The following is a 23,517-nucleotide window of genomic DNA, read 5'->3' as shown; positions in this document are numbered from 1 at the left end:
GACACAGATTTTGGTGGTATACAGTGACAAGCCACAAAATTACATGTATTGCTTTTACTTAATATTGTCTTTCATTATGTGAAAAAGTTAAAATGTTCTAGTTCATGTGAGTTGTTTTGGGGGAAGAGACCAAACTGTGAGGTCATCAGTCTCATCGGATTAGGGAAGGATGGGCAAGGTAGTCACCGTGCCCTTTCGTAGGAACCATCCCGACATTTGTCTTAAGCGATTTAGGGAAATCACGGAAAACCTAAATCAGGATGGCCAGACGTGGGACTGAACCGTCGTCCTCCCGAATGCGAGTCCAGTGGGAAAACCACTGCGCCACCTCCCTTGGTTATTTCATGTGAGAAGAATACCTTAAGCCATGTAGTATCTTACAATTCAAGAACCATACCTCTTATGTCCATCACCTGATTTACGAAAGTTTTTGAACCTTCATACGTCTCTCCTTTAAAATTTGCTTAATGTGGCTTACTATCTAGCCCCGAGCGCCTCAACTATTACTACAGTTATTCGTTTCTCGGGCCGAAATCTGCGTTTCATGTGGTCATACATTTGGGTTGGCACTCTCATTTCACTTATAGAACATCATTTCCACGTCACAACCGTTTCGTTTTACAGTTTTCATACGACCAAGCGTAAATAACAAATAACTTACTATTCACGTTAATAGATAAAACGGCAGAGTAACACCCCAATTGCTGATCATTCCATACAATCCCTTTCCACTCAGTTTTCCCTTACCCCCTCCGGGTAAACTCTAAATCACAAATCGGACTGTCTGAACTCATACACCTCCTTAACACTCCCTGACAGTTATTAGATCACATTCAGCTTCCTGTAACTGCCGCCTGGGCTAACTACTGTCGCACACTCCTAATGTTCTAACATCTCCGCAGCAATAAAAAAAAACCACACACCTAAATACACACACACACACACACACACACACTCACACACACACACACATATATATATATATATATATATATATATATATATATATATATATATATATATATATAGAGAGAGAGAGAGAGAGAGAGAGAGAGAGAGAGAGAGAGGGGGGGGGGGGGGGGGGAGAGAGAGAGAGAGAGAGAGAGAGAGAACAGAAAGGAACGCTCATTTATTTGGAGACACATTCGTAAACAAATAACAAAGAAAAAACACAGCAAGTGAACGAAGAGGTATGGCCGGCCGGAGTGGCCGAGCGGTTCTAGGCGCTACAGTCTCGAACCGCGCGACCGCTACGGTCGCAGGTTCGAATCCTGCCTCGGGCATGGATGTGTGTGATGTCCTTAGGTTAGTTAGGTTTAAGTAGTTCTAAGTTCTAGGGGACTGATGACCTCAGAAGTTAAGTACCATAGTGCTCAGAGCCATTTGAACCATTTTTGAAGAGGTATGACGTTAAACGGCACTGGTTTTCCTAAGAAAAATCTGTAGGTAGTGCGTGACTAGTAGTGGAGATCCACAGTAGTTACCTTACTAAATATGCAAACTACAAAACAAAAAGACCGTGATAGGAAAATGCGTTGATATTCTATAAGCGAAATGACAGTAACATATGACCTGGAAATCGAGATACCGGCCTGGAAACAAATAACTGTAAGTGATAATTTAGTACTTTAAAAACTTTGGCGTGAACTGTTTTCTAATCTATAACTACCGCATATCCGCGTAAAAACCAAATTGCATTGTTGCAGTTTAAATCCACTGAAGATACCTTAATTTCAAATCTGAAACACGCCTTCAACATAAGCAAATATACATGCATCGAGAAAAAGGCGTTTCAGTTTACGAAACGAATAAATTATGTTTTTTAAGTCTACGTACGTAATTTTTCAAGTTTTTTAAGCGCTGTAGAACAGAATTACTCAGTGTTGAAGACATACACTCCGTCGGTCAAAATAACAAAGAGAAATGTTAAGATCTCTAATACGACGCATCGCCAACGACACACTAAGACCGGAGCATTCCGGCTTTAGGAATCACCACTCAACAACACAACTACTTCTCCGCATAGTTGAACATATAACACAGGGTTACAACACGAACAAAGCCACAGGGGCCGTGCTATTGGACATGGAAAAAGCTTTCGACCGTCTCTGGCACAACGGCCTTATACGCAAACTAAGCGGAGCTGGTTTCCCGCAGGGACTCGTACGTCTCATACACTCATGTCTCACGAACAGATGTTTTAACACTGACGTGCAGGCAAACAATCGACACAAAACGATATCCAAGCTGGAGTAACCCATGGGAGCATCCCGGAGCCCATCTTGTTCGACCTGTACATTAATGACTTTCCAGCAACACAAAACACGACGTTAGGCATCTACGCTGATGACCCAGCCATCCTTGTGCAAGATTGGAAACTGCCGAACATAAATCCACGAATACAGATGGCACTCAGAACTGCCGAGCCTTAGTTGTAACGATGGCGTATTAAAGTAAACGTCGACAAGTGCGAAGCAGTTCTGTTCACACACAGACCGAAACTACTGCGCAAACATCAACACTGTAGACAGGTAACACTACATACACGCCCACTGGCTGGACTGGAAACTTCCATGCGGGGACCACATCGTATACGTTGCCAACAAGGAGCACGCGAGGCTCAAACAACTCTACCCAATGCTCAACAGGGAGAGTACCCTGAGTAGGAGGGTGTCGAGGTCCATATACACTCCTGGAAATTGAAATAAGAACACCGTGAATTCATTGTCCCAGGAAGGGGAAACTTTATTGACACATTCCTGGGGTCAGATACATCACATGATCACACTGACAGAACCACAGGCACATAGACACAGGCAACAGAGCATGCACAATGTCGGCACTAGTACTGTGTATATCCACCTTTCGCAGCAATGCAGGCTGCTATTCTCCCATGGAGACGATCGTAGAGATGCAGGATGTAGTCCTGTGGAACGGCTTGCCATGCCATTTCCACCTGGCGCCTCAGTTGGACCAGCGTTCGTGCTGGACGTGCAGACCGCGTGAGACGACGCTTCATCCAGTCCCAAACATGCTCAATGGGGGACAGATCCGGAGATCTTGCTGGCCAGGGTAGTTGACTTACACCTTCTAGAGCACGTTGGGTGGCACGGGATACATGCGGACGTGCATTGTCCTGTTGGAACAGCAAGTTCCCTTGCCGGTCTAGGAATGGTAGAACGATGGGTTCGATGACGGCTTGGATGTACCGTGCACTATTCAGTGTCCCCTCGACGATCACCAGTGGTGTACGGCCAGTGTAGGAGATCGCTCCCCACACCATGATGCCGGGTGTTGGCCCTGTGTGCCTCGGTCGTATGCAGTCCTGATTGTGGCGCTCACCTGCACGGCGCCAAACACGCATACGACCATCATTGGCACCAAGGCAGAAGCGACTCTCATCGCTGAAGACGACACGTCTCCATTCGTCCCTCCATTCACGCCTGTCGCGACACCACTGGAGGCGGGCTGCACGATGTTGGGGCGTGAGCGGAAGACGGCCTAACGGTGTGCGGGACCGTAGCCCAGCTTCATGGAGACGGTTGCGAATGGTCCTCGCCGATACCCCAGGAGCAACAGTGTCCCTAATTTGCTGGGAAGTGGCGGTGCGGTCCCCTACGGCACTGCGTAGGATCCTACGGTCTTGGCGTGCATCCGTGCGTCGCTGCGGTCCGGTCCCAGGTCGACGGGCACGTGCACCTTCCGCCGACCACTGGCGACAACATCGTTGTACTGTGGAGACCTCACGCCCCACGTGTTGAGCAATTCGGCGGTACGTCCACCCGGCCTCCCGCATGCCCACTATACGCTCTCGCTCAAAGTCCGTCAACTGCACATACGGTGCACGTCCACGCTGTCGCGGCATGCTACCAGTGTTAAAGACTGCGATGGAGCTCCGTATGCCACGGCAAACTGGCTGACACTGACGGCGGCGGTGCACAAATGCTGCGCAGCTAGCGCCATTCGACGGCCAGCACCGCGGTTCCTGGTGTGTCCGCTGCGCCGTGCGTGTGATCATTGCTTGTACAGCCCTCTCGCAGTGTCCGGAGCAAGTATGGTGGGTCTGACACACCGGTGTCAATGTGTTCTTTTTTCCATTTCCAGGAGTGTACATGACGCTGATTAGACCTCTGATGAGCTACTACTAGCAAGGGCGTAACCACCTATGGCAAGTTAACATACACCCACAAGCGCCGGCCGCGGTGGTCTAGTGGTTCTAGGCGCTCAGTCCGGAACCGCGCGACTGCTACGGTCGCAGGTTCGAATCCTGCCTCGGGCGTGGATGTGTGTGATGTCCTTAGGTTAGTTAGGTTTAAGTAGTTCTACGTTCTCGGGGACTGATGACCACATATGTTAAGTCCCATTGTGCTCAGAGCCATTTGAACCATTTTTGAACACCCACAAGCGGCAGACGTCGGCAAGCCCCTGCATATAAGTAACGTTGACTGGATAGCCAGCTGCTATTAAAGCCGACCAGCAGGCTTGAGCAGGGGAACCGACAAGCTCGCACATACAAATCGCCAGCATTACCCTACACTATGAACCTGATATGTGACCTATCGCACACAAAACTATGATTAACCTGTTACAGGCATCGACACCCAGCGGCAGCCACCTAGTAACAACGTCAAAGATATCGACCTGCATGATACCCGCTACTAACAAAGTCCACCCTTGCATGGCTTGTCGCAGGCAGCAGAAAACCGCTATTGCTGTTACAACCCAAGGTTTTTTTCCCCCTTGGCTCTTGCCTTGGCACTTATTTCCCCTCTGCCCTTCAAACCGCTACCCTTCGTTCAACTTTCGACCCAATCTATCTCCAGTTGAGCGCGAATTAATGGTTTACGCAAACATTCCACATCCTGCGAGACCTCACTCTAGTGAAAACAAACGCTTTTGCAGAGATGGCAGTAAACCTTCTGTGTTGGCCATTATGCCGATATGGGTGCGGAGGGGCACTACCTCTTTTTTTTAAAAAAAAAAAAAAAAACCTAGTACGAATTCAGACCATGTAGCAGTTTATTGCGAATTGTTTCGTATTACAGAGAGTCGTAAGTTTCGAGATTTAATCTCTAACGTAAATTACTTAATACCACGGCTCCAAATCCAACATCTGAATCTTAGTATGTTTTGCAAGCTTGCTTATCGTTTTTGAGAGGTTGTTGACCAGGTGATGCGTTTATGTTTGCAGCACTACCGGTGAACGCGTGCATAATTTATGTTACATAAGGAATGGAGGAAAAGTGCTTCTCCGCCGGCAAAGGATGACCATTTAACAAAGAAACACTCCTAGGAACTTTATAAATGACAAGGAATACAGACAAAGGCGTAATACACAATGAACTCGCCGTTGGCAGAATAGAGACCGTGAATTCCTTGTGCGTACTGAAATAAAAAGGACACGTAGACGCAGAACTGGAAAAAAACTTAACACTATTGGAGCACGTTGCCAAAGCCGTTTCATATGTTGGCGCTTGAATCCGAAACTTTCACGGCTAAAGCCCCACTTTCGTAGATTAGTTATCAGGGGACTGCTTGTGAAATCTATTTTGTTTCGAGTTCAGTTATAGTCTGCCACCAATTTCAAGAAAATTTGTCATAATATTGGGAGATTGTTGTACTTGATGGATAATGTACCGAGGAACACATAATGCTCCCTGGCTGGTGTTTCATTCTAGTGACCGATTTTAGAATAACGTGAAGGAATAACACTTGAAACCGCCATAAGCAGCTTCTGGCAATTTCTACTGCTTTTGTTGATGTGAGACATGAGGTTGTGTTTTGTGATGAGTCTGTAAATATTACTAGTTCTACATATTTAAGTGCTCTCTAACGTAATAAAACTATTGTGAGGACGTTGCTCATTCTTCAGTAACAGAGTTTTATGTTAAGTAAAGCGCTACATGTTTTTAGAACTAGTTACACAACGTGTGAACAATAAAGCCATACTTCGTTAGTAGTTCACCATCTTGAAACGGAAGATCCTTTTACCTTGGAACACATGATATTTGTTATTATTATTATTATTATTATTATTATTATTAGTATTAGTATTAGTATTACGTTTTTGTCCTTAAGACAGTGATTGTACTTGAATGTTGCATGATTATTCAATTTTCCCCTTTTATTCATGTTTTATTCTTCTTTTTTCTTCCCAATACCTCTTCATTCTTTGACTGTGTTCGTGTTTCCTTTGTTCTGCCCATATTTTCTCTGGTCTCTTCGTTTCTTTTATTTCAAATTTCGTGTTCATAGTTTTGTCTGAATTTGTCTTTTTTCTATTTCTTTATTCATTCCTGCTTGTTTCATGAAACCAGTTGGCTTTTTGATCGAGCTGTTGACTACATCAAAAATCCTCTTTGTGAGTCTGGTGTTGTTCATTCTGGGTATGTGCCCAAAGAATGTTAATCGACGTTTTCTGAGTGTGTCTGTGAGTCTGCCTGTATGTTCATATAGTTCTTTGGTTGGCCTCTTCATCCATACACCATCTCTATGTACTGCTCCAAAAATTTTTCGAAAGATTTTACGTTGTATCTTTTCTGTCTCTATGATGCCAATGCCCCGATTGTGGTCGTTTCTGATGCATAGAGGGCTTCTGGTAGTACAACTGTATTGTAGTGCCCGAGTTTCGCCTGTCTTGAGATGCTCCTTTTTTATTATAGTGCATCCACGTAATTTTGTACGCTTTCTGAAGTTTTTCTGTTCGTTCTGTATTTGATGCCTTGTTTGATCCTGTTAACCAATCCGTATTTTGTGTGCATGACATGTGTATTATTGTTCTTTATTTCCATGTATGTGTTTTCTCGTATGATATCTGTAACCCCGTTTTAGCAGAGACTTCATGCAAATATTCCAGGGCTTCTTGAGCTTCTTCTTTGTTGTTGCTGAGGGCTGCCAAGTCATCTGCAAATGCTAGGCATTTTCTGATTGTCTTGTTTGCACGTGTTCTTTCTAACTGAATTCATTTTACTTTTTCTGTCCACTGCTTGATAATTTCGTCCAGGACTATGTTGAATAGAAGTGGCGAGATACAATCTCCTTGTCTGACCCCTGTATGATATTTATTAATGACCTGTTTTTTTTATGTCTTAACCATTTTTCCTGTCCCGAAAAAGGATATCTTTATTAGCTATCAATAGCTTCTGTTTCAAAATGTTTTTAGTTACGACTGGTATTTTTAATACTTCTCAATGTGATATCACCTAGTGATTATTTGTATGCAAAGGAATAATAATTGGTATATAGACTATTACATACGGTGCCAACAAGACCTTTGCGATTTCAACACTTCTAAATTTGTACAAAATATTTCCTCCTAGGTGCATGAGGTTCAAGATAGGGGTGAAAATTTAAGGTGAAAGGATATCAGTGTTAAGATTCGCTGATGAAGTTGCTATTTTCAGTGAAAGTGAACGATCACAGGACCTGTTGAATGGAATCAACAGTGTAATGAGTACAGAATACCAGCTGCGAGTAAATCGAAGAAAGAAAGAAGTAATGAGAAGCAGTAGAAATGACAATACCGAGAAAATTAACATCATATCTGGTGACCAGGTAGCAGATGAAATTAGAGCATTCTGCTAGCTAGGCAGCAAAATAACCCATGACGGACGGAGCAACTTGGACATCAAAGCCAAACTAGCACTGTAAAAACGGGCATTCCTGGTCAACAGAAGTTTACAAGTATCAAACATAGGCCTTAATTTGAGTAAACATTGTATGCCAGTGAAACATGGACTCTGGGAAAACGGGAAAAGAAGAGAATCGAAGCATTTGAGATATCGTTCTGCAGAAGAATGTTGAAAATTAGGTAGACTGATAAGAAATGAGGAGGTTCTCCGCAGAACCAGTGAGGGAAGAGAAATATAGGAAATACTGACAAGAAGAAGAGACGGGATGATATAACATCTGTTAAGACATCAGTGAGTAACTTGCATGGTACTAGAGGGAGCTATAGAGGGTAAAAACTGTAGAGGAAGACAGAGATTGGAATACATCTAGCAAATGATTTAGGACGCACGTTGCAAATGCTACTCTGACATGGAAGTGTTGGCACGGAAAAGGAATGCCGCATCAAACCAGTCAGAAGATTGATGGCTCAAAAACAAAAACAAGGTACGTGGAATATTGTACCTCCAAACAGTTTCTCACATTTGGAGAGACCTTACTTTTCTGGAGAAATTTTTGTCATTACAGAAAAAGTTTTTCAGCACACATGATGTGAATGCCATAATTTCAAAACTGTAAAAGTTTTGAACACCTCGGTTCCGAGAGCTCCGTAACCCGTACAGGAAATTGGAATAGAGATCAACATACACTACATTTCCGCCTTTTTTATTGCTCATGAAAACGACACATTGCGTGTTGTACCACCAAACAGCGAGACCTTCAGAGGTCTTGGTCCAGATTGCTATACACACCGGTACCTCTAATACCCAGTAGCACGTACTCTTGCATTGATGCATGCCTGTATTCGTCGCGGCATAGTATCTACAAGTTCATCAAGGCATTGTTGGTCCAGATTGTCCCACTCCTCAACGGCGTTTCGGCGTAGATCCCTCAGAGTGATCGGTGGGTCGCGTCATCCATAAATAGCCCTTTTCAATGTATCCCCGGCATGTTCGATAGGGACTGGAAAACATGATGGCCACTCTAGTCGAGCGATGTCGTTATGCTGAAGCAAGTGATTCACAAGATGTGTACGATGGGAGCGCGAATTATCGTCCATGAAGACGAATGCCTCGCCAATATGCTGCCGATATGGTTGCACTATCGGTCGGAGGATGGCACTCAGGTATCGTACAGCCGTTACGGCGCCTTCCATGACCTCCAGCGGCGTACGTCGGCCCCACATAATGCCGCCCCAAAACAACAGGGAACCTCCAGCTTGCTGCACTCGCTGGACAGTGTGTCTAAGGCATTCAGCCTGACTGGGTTGCCTCCAAACAAGTCTCCGACGATTGTCTGATTGAAGGCATATGCGACAATCATCGGTGAAGAGAACGTGATGCCAGTCCTGAGCGGTCCATTCGGCATGTTGTCGGGCCCATCTGTACCGTGCTGCATGGTGTCGTGGTTGCAAAGATGGAGTACGTCGGGAGTGAAATTGCGCATCATGCATCCTATTGCGCACAGTTTGAGTCGTAACACGACGTCCTGTGGCTGCACGAAACGCATTATTCAACATGGTGGCGTTGCTGTCAGGGTTCCTCCGAGTCATAATCCGTAGGTAGCGGCCATCCACTGCAGCAGTAGGCCTTGGGCGGCCTGAGTGAGGCATGTCATCGACAGCTCCTGTCTCTCTGAATCTCCTCCATGTCCGAACAACATCGCTTTTTTTCATTCCGAGACGCCTGGACACTTCCCTTGTTGAGAGCCCTCCTGGCAGAAAGTAACAATTCGGATGCAATCGAACCGCGGTATTGACCGTCTAGGCATGGTTGAAATACAGACAACACGAGTTTTGTACCTTATTCCTGGTGGAATGACTGGAACTGATCGGCTGTCGGACCCGCTCCGTCTAATAGGCGCTGCTCATGCGTGGTTGTTTATATCTTTGGGCGGGTTTCAAAATGGCTCTGAGCACTATGGGACTTAACTGCTGCGGTCATCAGTCCCCTAGAACTTAGAACTACTTAAACCTAGCTAACCTAAGGACATCACACACTGCCATGCCCGAGGCAGAATTCGAACCTGCGACCGTAGCGGTCGCGCGGTTCCAGACCGTAGCGCCTAGAACCGCTCGGCCACTCCGGCCGGCTTGGGCGGATTTTGTGACATCTCTGAACAGTCAGAGAGACTGTGTCTGTGGTACAATATCCACAGTCAGCGTCAATTCTCTAGGAGTTCTGGGAACATAGGTGTTGAAAAACATTTTTTGATGTTTGTATATAAAACTGCTGCTACAGGGACGGCTACAGGAGAGAGTCAGAAAAATTTCCCAAGGTGCAAAACTCTTCCTTGCGCTTGGCTATGTGACAAATGTTTACTTTTTTAGCCCACGAAAGCAAAAACGTTGAACAAAATTATTAAGGACGGTCGAAAAGTTTCCGTTAGAAGGCCGTACAGTCCAAAATCGGTATGCCAATTAGGCAAAGTCGCCGTGAGCATTGAGGCAATCATCCCACCGCTGCACCAGGTTGAAGATACCTGTTTGATAATGCACTGTGTCCTGCTGCGTGAAGAAGCTCGTAACTGCCCGCTGCACATCTTGATCTGAAAGGATTCGTTGACCCTTCAAGGGCTTTTTTAAGGGACGGGAGACGTGATAATTGCATTTGGAGAGATCAGGGCTATAGGGTGAGTGCTAGATGTCTCCCACTTTAGCTGGCGCAACCTCTGCGTTGACATTTGCGACATGGAGGCGTGCGTTATGAAGCAGCAGCAGCCCCTCTCGCGCACGATTCCACAACGGTGGTTTTCTAGGGGCACACTGCCCCATACACATTCTTCATTATCCGGTGAGTGTCTATCGGTGTTTGTGCATCTGCAGCCAAGAAAAGAACAACACTACGTTGGTCCTGTTATGACTCATTGGGTAATAACGACGCCATAGTTGACATCTCCACATTTATCGCATGCACGTCGGACAGACACAAATGCCATGCTAATACCCTGCCTAGATGTTGGTGCTTAAAAAAATCCGCATCGGAGTCACGCTACGTTGCATATACGATGCAGCAATGCCTTCAGACGGGAACTCTTTGTTCGACCCTTATATTTACAACCGGGAGACATAGCGCTAATGCCTTGTAACACCACCTCCAACCTTGATAATGTGCTCCATTTGGCACAGCTGAAGGCATTGAAAATTAGATCCCATATGAGTACCAAATTGCGGGGATGTCAACTGCTACGTTTCATTCGCTGCTCCAAATAGTCCCACACATCTTTCTACTTGATTTTGATCGGGCCAATTAAGGTGCGATAAGGTGCGTCAATGAGCATTAGTCCTGAAATGTACGTGTACAGCCCCGTCAACATGACTGTTGCCATCCCCGGAGTGCCCTCAATAAACTCACAATGAAAATCAAGAGCGGATAGTAAATGTTCACCGACTGTTTTGAAATAAACATCCTGGTTCACGTTCCCAGTTACCTGACTGAGTGGGCGTAAGACATGGTAAGGAATAACACTGCCAGTGCATCACAGCACTTGCTCCGGTCTCAACTACATCCTCCACATAATGCTGATTACGTGTCTCATTGGGGTGTCGAGGCCCTCGACGACTAGCATTGTTTCAAAAGAGGCCAAATCGTGACGCTATGGAATAAACTGCATACCTCAAGTCACGTTATGCCCACTGAACGTGTGCAACTTCATGTCTAGTTGTGAGCAATGGCCTTTTTGCGAGGCACCAGAGTCTAAACTTTCGCTGCATGCACTTCACTTCGTGATGTTCACTCGGAAACTGGTTGAGGTGGACCTGCGTTCACTGACAGCAGAAATTCTTGATTTGAAATCGCTTATCATTGACAAGGTGTGTTACTAGTCTCCGACCCCTATCGGATAAGATCGTTTGGAGGTCGCTGTCCTTACGCCGTTTTACGTGGCTGCCACTGGTCACCAGTCCGCTTTGACGCACCAACAAGTCGGGGGACATGTACGCCGTGGTTAAGGGCACATCCAAACACGGTGGAACCTTTCTGACATTCTCTCGTCTTCCACGTCGATCCATCTTAAAGCTCTGGTACCATGTAAGCAACTGGTGCATACGTACCCTTTCATTCGGATGACTTAGCGTTGTGGCCGGGGGGTGGGGGACGGGGATCACATGACCTTCTAAGGGGCTTGCTAACATTTCGTCTGGTGAGCCTAACATGGGAAGAACTTCGTGGTTTGCACATACAGGCAGCAACTAATTCTAAAGTTTGTAAAGGGTGATTTTTTTCCATTGTGTACAAACTCTAGGGATTGCTCGTTGAGAGGATATGGAACAAAGAAGGTCTAATTAACTTATGACCGGAAATCCATGGTTTCCGTGCTAGAGACCCTTTGTTCAATCATACTCTGCTAGAGAGAGACTGCGGTCGAATACGTGTTGTACCATGCAGCTACGGTTACAGTATGCATCGTTTCCTGCTAGAGGGAGGTTTTATTCCTCATACGTCATGCCGTTGTGCCGTCTCCTGTCGTAGTGAATGGTAATGTTGTGTCCGATTCAGTTCTCTTGCTGACTCACCTTGTAGTGCAAGTGATACAGCATTGTACACAATGGTTCCGTATTCGAATCGAAAGATTTCTGACATGATGTTTACTTACTGGAAGGCAAATGGCAACGTGCGGCGGGCAGCTAGGTTGTATCAGTAGACTTAGAGGAAAATGTGAGTAACACTGTGGAAGGCGACCGTTGTGTCGGTACTAGAGATGGGGGATCCGCTCTTGAACTGATTCATAGAGTTGAATCTTTCAAAGGAGTGAACAATCAGTGATTCAGAAAAAAAGAACGGTAGCTCCAAACGTTTCCCACGGCAGAGAGAGAGAGAGAGAGAGAGAAATGGAGCATATCAGCAGTGCCTCTGCTGGTCACAGCACAGTGCACGCCACACAACACAGCCAGCGCCGGCCTCTGCCCTGCTTCTACCTTGGCTGCCTGCATAGTGCAGTGCCCCATTGGATTTTGTGTTTCACATATGCCGTGCCGTCTCTGTGTGTCGTCTGCCGCGTGCAGTGTCTGGCGCAGCTTAACATCGCATCGCACTCTGTCGGCGATCGTTTCAGTCACACGTCCTGCCCTCTGGGCAGTTGATGCAAGCAACAGGACAGAGAGCCACCTAGCGGATAACATAGGAACTACTTGCAACAACCTGCTTGCAAGGGAATGGACAATTTGTCTCGGAGCGGGTGAGTGGTGGCCGTTCACCGCTCCCCCCACCCTCGGAACTCGCCCGCTCAACGCTCACCCCACCGTTCTCGACTCTAGCCAGAGCGTTGAGCAAAGCAACTCAGGTGTCACTCTGGTCTCTGCGGTCTTAGCTCACACAGTAATACAGCTCGCGGCTCGACCTGCTCGACTCAGTGCTTCTACATCTGAGCTCGTCTCTACTAGATATTGTTCTTCGTAGTAATACCGCTATGTATATTACATTATTATGTTATGTATACATCATTTGTTTTTATTTTATTTTTATTTGTTTAAGCTGATCAGATTAGGTTCCTGATGACTCCTCTTACTATAGGATTTTTATTATGGACACTCGAATTTACGCTTTAATTATGAGCGAACCGATAAACGTATCGCAAAATGTGATACACCAATATTTTTTACAGTCAAATTTTACAGTCAAATTTATATATTTTTTTCTTATTCTGGTACGGATTTTGCGATTTTAGGCGTCTTCGGAAGGAAACGTTCACTTTAAAAATATATGGCTTGAGATGTATTTGTATGAGGTTAATGAAATTTTAATACATTATAGCCAAATATATTGTTAATGTAAATCTCAAGTTACAACATTTTCCGATCACCCAAAAAACCACGATAGTGCCAAATAAATCAATAATCAAAAACTTTGTCATATCGTGGAAATTTCAATAAACAATACAAAATTCTTACTCATTATGTGTGTTACTTCAAAATAGGATCGAGTAAGATCAAAATACAGGTATAGTACTGGAATAAACCAAGTTTAAAGGGCAATGTGCCTTCCATTTATTTTCTATTGTAAATCAGTGGTGAGTCATGAAGAAGAGCTAATTCATTTCAGGGAGTGAACAGTTCTGATCCGATCTCTGAAAAGAACAGTTTTGCCCATCTCTAGTCAGTACCAGGCAGTTGGCCCACCAGTACAGGATAAGCCAGACGACCGTGTGGAACGTTATCCATGACAGTTGTTACTACATGGCTTACTAGTGACAGACTTTCCACACCGAAAGCAGTTTTGTTACTGGTTTCTTCACCAGGCAACCACGATTCCGGGATTTGTTTCATCCATCCTATTCACAGATAAGGCCACCTTTACGTGGAGTGGTGTCTTCAACTTTCATAACAGTCATCTGTGGGATAGTATGCAGAACCCCCATGAAATGGTGACAGCGAATCATCAGCATCGCTGTAGCCGCAGTGTGTGGGCCGAGATAACTGGCGACCGTATTTTGGGACCAGCCTTCCTTCGACGTCGCCTAACAGGCCGGAACTATCGGCGTTTCTGGCAGGTGGCTTTGCCTCCCCTGCTGGAAGAAGTACCATTGATGATTAGAACGGTGTTGTGGCTGCTACATGATGGTCCATCGGTCCGCTTCGCTGTTAACGTCTGGACGCATCTCAGTCGCGTGTTCCCTCGTCGATGGATCGGACTAGGGGGTCTAGTTGGATGGCCTGCTCGTTCACCGGATGTCAACCCGTTCGACTTCTGGTTACGTGGCCGTCTCAAAAGTGTCGTGTATGCAGAGCCCAATCCAGATATGGAGACACTGGAGCAGCCTATTCATGCTGCCTTTGACACTATTCGGATGCAGTCTGGCCAATGTGAACGTGTGAGGCAGAACATGTTACGGCGCGTACGCGAATGCGTTGAGGCACATGGAAACCATTTTCAACACGTAATTGTGGCTGCAGTCTCTGTAACAAAGTATGATTGAATAAATGGTCTCTAGCATGGAAACCATGCATTTTCGGACATAAGTTCATTAGACCTTTTTTGTCCCGTATCCTCTCATCGATCAATCCCTAGAGTTTGTACACGGTGGAACAAATCACCCTGTATTTTTAAAACGCACCATGAGTACACACAAATGTCACACAAATAACGTTAATGAGGTAATTGCAGCCAGCGCTCACTTCAAAGTAACTACAATTTCGTGTGGCTCAGTCGCCTGGTACATGTCTGTCTATTAGATTCCACTTCAGCGGCTTGCGTGGCCCTATCCTACCACAGTTGTCGAACTGCGGAAAGAGGACCTGTAGTCTAACATGAAATCCGAATTACGTGATGTTTCTTACAAAACTTCGCATGACTGAGAGGTCAAAGGTAGACTGAAAAAATCCATGGTCCGATCAGGATTCGATTTCAAGAACCTTTCGATTTCCAGGAAGGCACTTTACCGCTAGACAACAAGACCAGACTCTTTTAGACTTCCGTGAATGGAGATGGAGGTTTAACATAGCGATGGCGACGTCTGCATAGATTCAGCGATAGCTCGAGTAGAGCGAAAATGGGGGAGCGAGCTTGGCTGTGCCCTTAACAAAGAAACCATCCCTGATGATATGGATGGTCAGGCAGGCGTGTGAGATGCACACGTGCGAATGCAAACTCAGTGGCTTCTCCACTTCGCCATCTCGCGCCGTAGGACACGGAGTCTGATCTTTTTAGGTTCAAATGGTTCAAATGGCTCTGAGCACTATGGGACTTAACATCTGATTATTGCTTTTTAGCAATGTAATTTTACGATTTAACAACATTTCATTCTGATGAAGACACCCCCAGTAGGTGTCGAAACCTAGGTCAATGTACCTACCGTTTATGTGCAACCGGTTGGCTGTTTAATCCTTCAGTACGAAGAAAGGTTTGATGCTGTTCTCGGTATCACTCGATCATGTGCAACCCTCATTATCCCCAAACACCTATACCCATCATCTCTCGCATTTGCTGTACAATTTACAACTCCAACACTTACCTTTATTGCAAAATTGACGATTTCTTGATGGACTGCAATTTTACTTGTCAACTGACCCCTTATTTTAGTCAAATTGTACCACAGATCTCTTCTTTGCCCTGTTCGATTCAGTACCTTCTCATCAGTTACTCGATCTATCCACCGAATCCTCCGTATTTTTCTGTAGCACCACATTCAAAATGTTCTGTTCTCTTCTTGCCTGAAGTGCTTATCGTCCGCGTTTCACCTTCGTGCAAAACTACACACCAGACAGACACCTTCAGAAAAGATTTCCTAACACTTAAATTTACATTAAATGTTAACAAATCTATTTTTCTTTTTTCAGAGACTTGTTGTTGCAACTGCCACTCCACATTTCATATGCTATCTACTTCGGCCGTCATCAGTTAATTTGTTGCCCAAGTAGCACAACTCATCTATTTTTACTGTCTCATCTTTTAATCTAATTCTCTCAACAACATCTGATTTAATTCGATTACATTCCATTGCCTTTGTTTTGTTTTCTCTGATGTTCGTCATATAATCCCTTTTCAAGCCATTGTCTCTGTCATTACCTTCCACTACTATTCCAAAGTTCTTTGCCACTCCGATAGAATTACAATGTTATCAGTAAACTTCAAACGTTTTATTTCTCCGTCAGCTTTAATTCCTTTTCCGAAATTTTCCTTCGTTTTCTTTACTGCTTGCACAATGCACAGATTGAATAACATTAGGGATAGGCTACAACCAAGCCCCACTCCCTTCTCAATCACTGCTTCCCTTTCATATCCTTCGACATTTACAACTCTAATTTGGTTTGTGTACAAGTTGTAAACAATATTTCACTTATTCTATTCTATCCCTACAGAATTTCAAAGAATGTATTCCTGTAAACAGTCCTACAAACACAGGTTTGCCAGCCGGCCGCGGTGGTCTAGCGGTTCTAGGCGCTCAGTCCGGAACCGCGCGACTGCTACGGTCGCAGGTTCGAATCCTGCCTCGGGCATGGATGTGTGTGATGTCCTTAGGTTAGTTAGGTTTAAGTAGTTCTACGTTCTAGGGGACTGATGACCTCAGATGTTAAGTCCCGTAGTGCTCAGAGCCATTTGAACCACAGGTTTGCCTTTCTTCGATCTATCTTCTAAGATAAGTCGAAGGGTCAGTTGCGCTCCACGTCTTCCTCCATTTCTCCGAAAGCAAAACTGGTCGAGTTTTACGAATTTTCCGATTCTTATGTAAATAATTCCTGTCAGTATTTTGCAGCCGTGCGTTGTTAAACTGATGGTTCGGAGATAATTACACCCGTTATGAGCTGACCTGATTTCTTTGGAACCGTAATTATTACATTGTTCTTCAAGTCTGAGAGTATTTCCCCTATGTCGTATGTCGTACACAAGACGTGGAACAGTTTTGTCGAGGCTGGCTCTCCCTACGGTTTTAATAATTATGAGGAAACTTCATTTGCTCTCGCGGCCTTGTTTCGATATAGGGTTTTCATGCTCTGTCTAATTTTCATCACAATATCCTATTTCTCATCCCATCCTGTTTTAAAATAAAATTGTGTTCGGTTTTTTTCAACCCTCCCGCTACCAAGCTTTTTCACACCTCTATTTTACCAAGCGGGATATTTGCACTACCCCAAAAGAGTTTTGTGTTTTATTGTAATAGTTGTTCTTAGATTTCGTTATTTCCATTAAATTGGTTTATTTAGTATTGAAAAACAGCATGTCAGGTTATTAGAAGTATTTAATCAGATCACAGATACAAAGTACAAAGAAAATTTTATATCTTTCACTAAATTCAGTACTCAACAATCAGAAAATTAATAATCTATGTACCTCAACAGTCACTGCAGTGAAATAACACAATTACCACATTCCAGCGGAAAGGCAAAAGAAAACTGTGGTGATAAGAGTCCAACAAAACCACAGCTGAATAAACTCATACACTTCACTAGAACTTGAAAAACCCCTTTTATATATAACTAACTCTGTTACATAAAAACAGTACTCAACTTCTCACAATCCACCACAGCGCCGGGAACACGTCGCACTTCCTTATGCTCGTCAGAGCCAAACGCTGCCAGTGGTTTCAACGGCCGATAAGAAACATACGGTCCCACGCGCTGATCTCCTGCACCACGGCTTTTAAGCTTCATAAGCCACGTACATACGGGTAAGGCAGACTTAGCCCCGACAGCCAAGAGGTCAGGCAAAGCACGTGGCGAGCAGTTGACGACCCCCGACAACAGGGCCCCGCTTACGCCACCACCTCTCCCGGTCACAGCCCAGTACTTACTCCCCGATCGTCACGCGACCGTACACTTGAAACTTCCTGGCCGATTAGAACTGTGTACCGGACCGAGACTCGAACTCGGGACCTTTGCCTTTCGCGGGCAAGTGCTCTACCAACTGAGCTACCCAAGTACGACTCATGCCCCGTCCTCACAGCTTTACTTCTGCCATTACCTCGTCTCCAACCTTCCAAACTTAACAGAAGCTCTCCTGCGAACCTTGCAGAACTAGCACTCTTGAAAGAAAGGATATTGCGGAGACATGGCTTAGCCACAGCGGCCGGCCGGTGTGGCCGTGCGGTTCTAGGCGCGTCAGTCTGGAACCGCGTGACCGCTACGGTCGCAGGTTCGAATCCTGCCTCGGGCATGGATGTGTGTGATGTCCTTAGGTTGGTTAGGTTTAAGTAGTTCTAAGTTCTAGGGGACTGATGACCTCAGAAGTTAAGTCCCATAGTGCTCAGAGCCATTTGAACCATTTTTTTAGCCACAGCCTGGGGGATGTTTCCAGAATGAGATTTTCACTCTGCAGCGGAGTGTGCGCTGATATGAAACTTCCTGGCAGACTAAAAATGTGTGCCGGACCGAGACTCGAACTCGAGACATTTGCCTTCTGCAGGCAAGTGTTCTACCAACTGAGCTACCCAAGCACGACTCACGACCCCTCCTCACAGGAGTGCTAGTTCTGCAAGATAAATAGGAGAGCTTCTGTTAAGTTTGGAAGGTAGGAGACGAGGTACTGGTGGAAGTAAAGTTCTGAGGACGGGGCGTGAGTCGTGCTTGGGTAGCTCAGTTGGTAGAGCACTTGCCTGGGAAAGGCAAAGGTCCCGAGTTCGAGTCTCGGTCCGTCACACAGTTTTAATCTGGCAGGGAGTTTCATATCAGCGCACACTCGGCTGCAGAGTGAAAATCTCATTCTGGACCGTACACTTGCTCGACCTCCCGACAGACGGCTGTAGCGATCCAAACAGCGCGCCAAACCGAAAGCGCCACCGCAAACACTAGACGCGAAGCGAAAGCACTCCGCCTGGCGCCCTTTTCGAAGAGCCGGACACAACTACGGCTCAATGTGCAACCGGTTGGCGGTTCAATCCCATGTTGAAACTAGTATACGGTGGCTGAATGACAGCCATGTTCGCCGGCCGGTGTAGCCGAGCGGTTCTAGGCCCTACAGTCTGGAACCGCGGGACCGCTGCGGTCGCAGGTTCAAATCCTGCCTAGAGCATGGATATGTGTGATGTCTTTAGGTTAGTTCGGTTTAAGTAGTTCTAAGTTCTAGGGGACTGATGGCCTCAGATGTTAAGTCCCACAGTGCTCAGAGCCATTTGAACCATTTTTGAACAGCCATGTTCAAAACAGTATGCGAGGTGCCAGGGCTAGCAGTGTATTTAACACTAACTTATTCTGGAATCTTCATATGGAAATGATGCTCTAAGCCCCCCCCCATTTCTAACTCCGACTTTTTCTGTTGCACATGGATTAAGAAGAAACGCGAACTGACTGTAATCAACCCTGCAAGTGGAGTAGAAAAAAGTTTGGCACCTGCAATAATTTAATTTGATAGAAATTAATTAGATAAAGGAAAGTTTCATTAACATAGTGACAAATGAAAGGGTTGCTCCACCAATTAACAGAATGAAAGTTTTGCCCAAAATAACAATTTGATTTATTATGACTAAACTAAAAATAGTAAACAAAACACATGAAACATTTACAATACATCAAAATTGGATACTCAAATAAATGCTGTGAAGGTGAGGTTGTCCATAAACTAGATTGTGACATTTATGAGCAAGTGGTATGTGGAGCCAATTCCTTGCAACTCAAATCTTAAGAGAAACACCCACCCAACCCAACATTAATTGCTGCTACAGTAGTGAGAACTCAGGCAATGGACATCCAAGACAAAACCATGTAAGAAAAGATGGGAACAGGCGCGCTCTGCTGAGCTCTGATCATCACAGAGGAAATTCTCTAATCTGCCGGTGCTGCGGACATTGATTTCCAAGCTGTCTTGTTAACTGTAAGGACACGATCTGGCGTACTGGAAGCGATGGCTGGTTGCTTCGACGTCCCATCGTGGTGATGATAATGTCGCGAGTATAACCCGAAACAAATTATCCTGGTCTGGTTGTTCCAGACTAAAGACTTCCTACCAATACAAATGCGCCTCTGAGTGAGATGAAGAGGGCTCGCCACACAATCACTGACGGTACAGTGATCCATTTTAACAAGCAAAGTCACACAGTGACTCCGATACAGTCAACTTTGGCCAAAACTGCTCAAGACGGACAACATAGGCCGCTTGTACGCAGAACGCTCAGTTGCCAACTGTACTCGGAAAGTTACGTTGAAGTCGAAACTTCAGCAACTTCGGCTAACAGTTACAATTAAATGAAAGTATATTAGACAGCCAACGGAAGGCAGGCTGTCCAGAGTAGCGAGAGCTCAGTCTTGTAACCTACCCCGACCAAAAGGCGAGAGCCTACCCTCTCAAGAGCACCTGTACAAGCCGAACAGAGAACATTCCCGCCCCCACGACAGTGGCGGTGGTTAAAACGTTCCAATCAGCAACTCGAAAACCGGCGGAAAATTCCACTCTATTGCCGACGCAATGCTATTCCACCAATGGAGATACTTGGCGCCAATTTCTGCGCCGATTTTGCTACGTCACAGAGGTATCCCCTGAGCCAGCCAATCACAGTTATGATTTTGCAGAAAACGCGAGAATTTGCCCGCCAAGACTGCCTGGGAACACAAGTCAGTCCCACGCCTCGTTGGTAGCCCGCCAGAAAGTGTTTTCAGTAAGTTTCTGCGAAGTAACGGAATCTCTAGCTCAGCCGCTGCGTCAGACCCCTGTGGGCATGTCGCTCCCGCTCTTATGACAATGTCGGCGTCTGGAAAGCATCCACTCGATTCCCCCACACCCGTCAGCTTAAGGGGCTCCGGAACGCCCTATACTTGCAATGTTAAAATAACGCTTATAAATTACATCTTTCCTCACAAAGTATTTGAGGTAGGAAGTTGAACTTTTTACAGATTATTTATTGGAATATGGGCTACAACTTAACACAGGGATTTTACAAAATTTTAGTTCAGTTATTAAAGATGATTTTTTTTTCAATTGTAATGAAAATTCACAACATTTTTTTGCAATTTTTTATTTATATATTCAAAAATATACAGTTTTTTGGAAAAAGGCTGTGTTAAATTATGCAGTAGGTACTGTGTAACATTTACTGAAAGTTTGAAACAAATACGTTTTTGAAGATCCTTAGAAAACATGTAATTAGTATGAGAAAATAAAAGTTTTGGGAATCGAGCGACAAAGATTGGATTAACTTTTTAGTGCATTCCAGGTCCACAGGATGGATTATCTTTATCCTCTGCAAACTCCTCCTCCAGCTTCCTCTTGTTCCTCCTCCTGTTTACTCTTGCTTGTATTTCTAGACTCTTTACAGTCCTGTCTGCAGCCTGAAGGCGTTCCTTCTCTAAAGCAAGCATCGCTCGTACCATGTTAGAATGTTATTATTTACAGTAATAACACTTACCTTTGGCTTTCCAACATTTCTCCTTTTCTTAAAAGCCTTCAGAGGATTTCTAATAACTTTACTTTTACTCATTATTATACTTCAACAAAACAGAGACTCAAGAAACAGAATTAATTACGAATATTTTCGAGATAACGACAGAGTAAATAAACATGAAACAATCGACAATCACACATCGATAGATATTGAACCATCACAGGTTAGCCACAACACATACTTTATCTCACATCACTAAAATGTACCTGATGAACACGGACGTTAATAATAACACCATTTGACAGCAGTTTAACAGCGCCACAGTGGGTCACGCCCATGTAGAACACATTTCAAAAAAAAATTTAAAAATAGTTGTAGTATTCGGAATTGAATAAATTATATATCTATTAAAAGGTAATAGTCTGCAGATTCAGAAAACGCAAAAAAGTAAAAATTGAACTTTTCATGATTTTGAGCCTTTCCGGAGCCCCTTAACCCTTTCAAGTTCAGCAAGACCCGCCTGCCACCGGACCACCCGGGTGACGAGAGACGCTGCGTGGGAAGTCCGCGTGTGAAGGAATAGCGCCTTTTCACAGCATGCAATTAGAGAGGAAAATCTAATTACTCAGAGTAAGGGGGCTCATGACACCTCTCAAGTACAATCGTGGCAACTGTACCGATCTTCTAGGTGCAGCTTAGCAGTCATTCCGGGTAGCGTCCACTCTGACCTCACTGTGCAACAATTGCCGTCGGTGCACCCATTCTGAGGACTACGGATCCGATCGCGGGAGGTGCCCGCCTCGTCTACGGCCGTCGCCGCAGCGCCCGTCGGCGCCTGCCGAGGGCGACAGACGGGCCGGGAGCGAAGCCAATGGGCGGGCGGCAGCGGCGGCGTCGGCGGCGGCGGTGGGGGCGCCGGCAGCGGCGGCCGGCCAGCAGTCTGCGCGGAGCGCGCCAGTCCCTCCGCCGCGCCGGTCCCGCGCACAGCGCAGCTCACACCGATCGGCCGTCCGCTGCCTTCAGTCCGCGCCGCCGAACGCGACACGCCGACGCTCGCGCAACGCAGTCGCGTCTCGACCTTCCGCACAGCCGACACCCGGACCGCGACAGTTCGGAACTGCCACCGTCACTGACCGCGTAGTGCCAAAATTACAGCACCTTACCAATTAATTTTGGTCCGTGAACTAATCCTTGAGGGACCCATTTTATTTCCTCCGTTTCTCATATCGCAACCAAACTCGATTTTAGAATAAGTTTTGCTGTGTGACGAATCTTCGTTTACTGTACTATACCGAATTTTTTGAGCTATCGTGACTACAAATTACCCCCAACACCTTGTAAACAAAGCAGCCAGTACTTGCGGCAAGACTGTACTGCTCCCTCCCCGCTCGCGAGTGACAGTTAGCAATATGCGGGGCAACATGTTGTGGTGTCTCCTCTTCCTGGTGGGGGCGGTTACCGGCCGTCTGTCTCCGCTCGACGAGTTCATGAAAACACGCTTCGCGACGACGTCCGTGCCAGAAGCGCACCGCTCCACTACCGAAGAGCCCCCGGCACACAACTACTGGGACAAACAGGACAGCTCGTACGAAGACGATTACTACAACGCCGGGGACGAGGGTACAGTAGCCGGCCACCGGTCGCAGGAAGCCGCCGACTCGTCGGAAGAATCGGACGATTACGACGAGGATAAATATAATGAAGACAAGTACCACGAAGAGGATAGCGATGAGGAGGAAGATGAGGAGGAGGAGGAGGGGAAGGGGTACGGGCCGCAGCAGCTGGGGTCGCGCCGGCGACACGGCGGTCACGGCCAGCGTGGCCACGCCTCCCACCATGACCCTATGGACGACTACCTGGTCGAGGACGTCCGTGCCGGAGGAGACGCCGGCGACGACTTTGACGACGACGACGACGACGAGGAGGACGGCGACGTATCGTCCGAGAGCGACGAGTCGCTGCAGGAGGAAGATGCAGCAAAAGATGCTGACGAGAAACATCTGGAAGAAGACAGCAGGGAGCACGTGCAGAACGACGACAACTCGGCAAGGGTGAGTACTGTGCGTTAAGCCATGTACATCATTAGTGTGCACCTATATTTACCAT

General features: G+C 45.9%; 1 protein-coding gene across 1 annotated transcript in view; it reads left to right on the top strand.

The window, feature by feature from the left end:
• Window positions 1-22,384: 22,384 nt before the first annotated feature.
• LOC126092161 (uncharacterized) overlaps window positions 22,385-23,517 on the top strand; it is a 1,357,798-nt gene continuing 1,356,665 nt past the window's right edge. Inside the window, exon 1 of the mRNA XM_049907632.1 lies at window positions 22,385-23,462. Coding sequence (XP_049763589.1) covers window positions 22,821-23,462 — 642 coding nt within the window. The 5' untranslated portion in view covers window positions 22,385-22,820. The remainder of the gene's footprint in view (window positions 23,463-23,517) is intronic.

The sequence above is a fragment of the Schistocerca cancellata genome, chromosome 7, assembly GCF_023864275.1.
Source record: "Schistocerca cancellata isolate TAMUIC-IGC-003103 chromosome 7, iqSchCanc2.1, whole genome shotgun sequence".
NCBI classification, from domain to species: domain Eukaryota; kingdom Metazoa; phylum Arthropoda; class Insecta; order Orthoptera; family Acrididae; genus Schistocerca; species Schistocerca cancellata.
The sequence above is the reverse complement of the archived record's forward strand: the minus strand, read 5'-3'. Positions and strand labels throughout refer to the sequence as shown.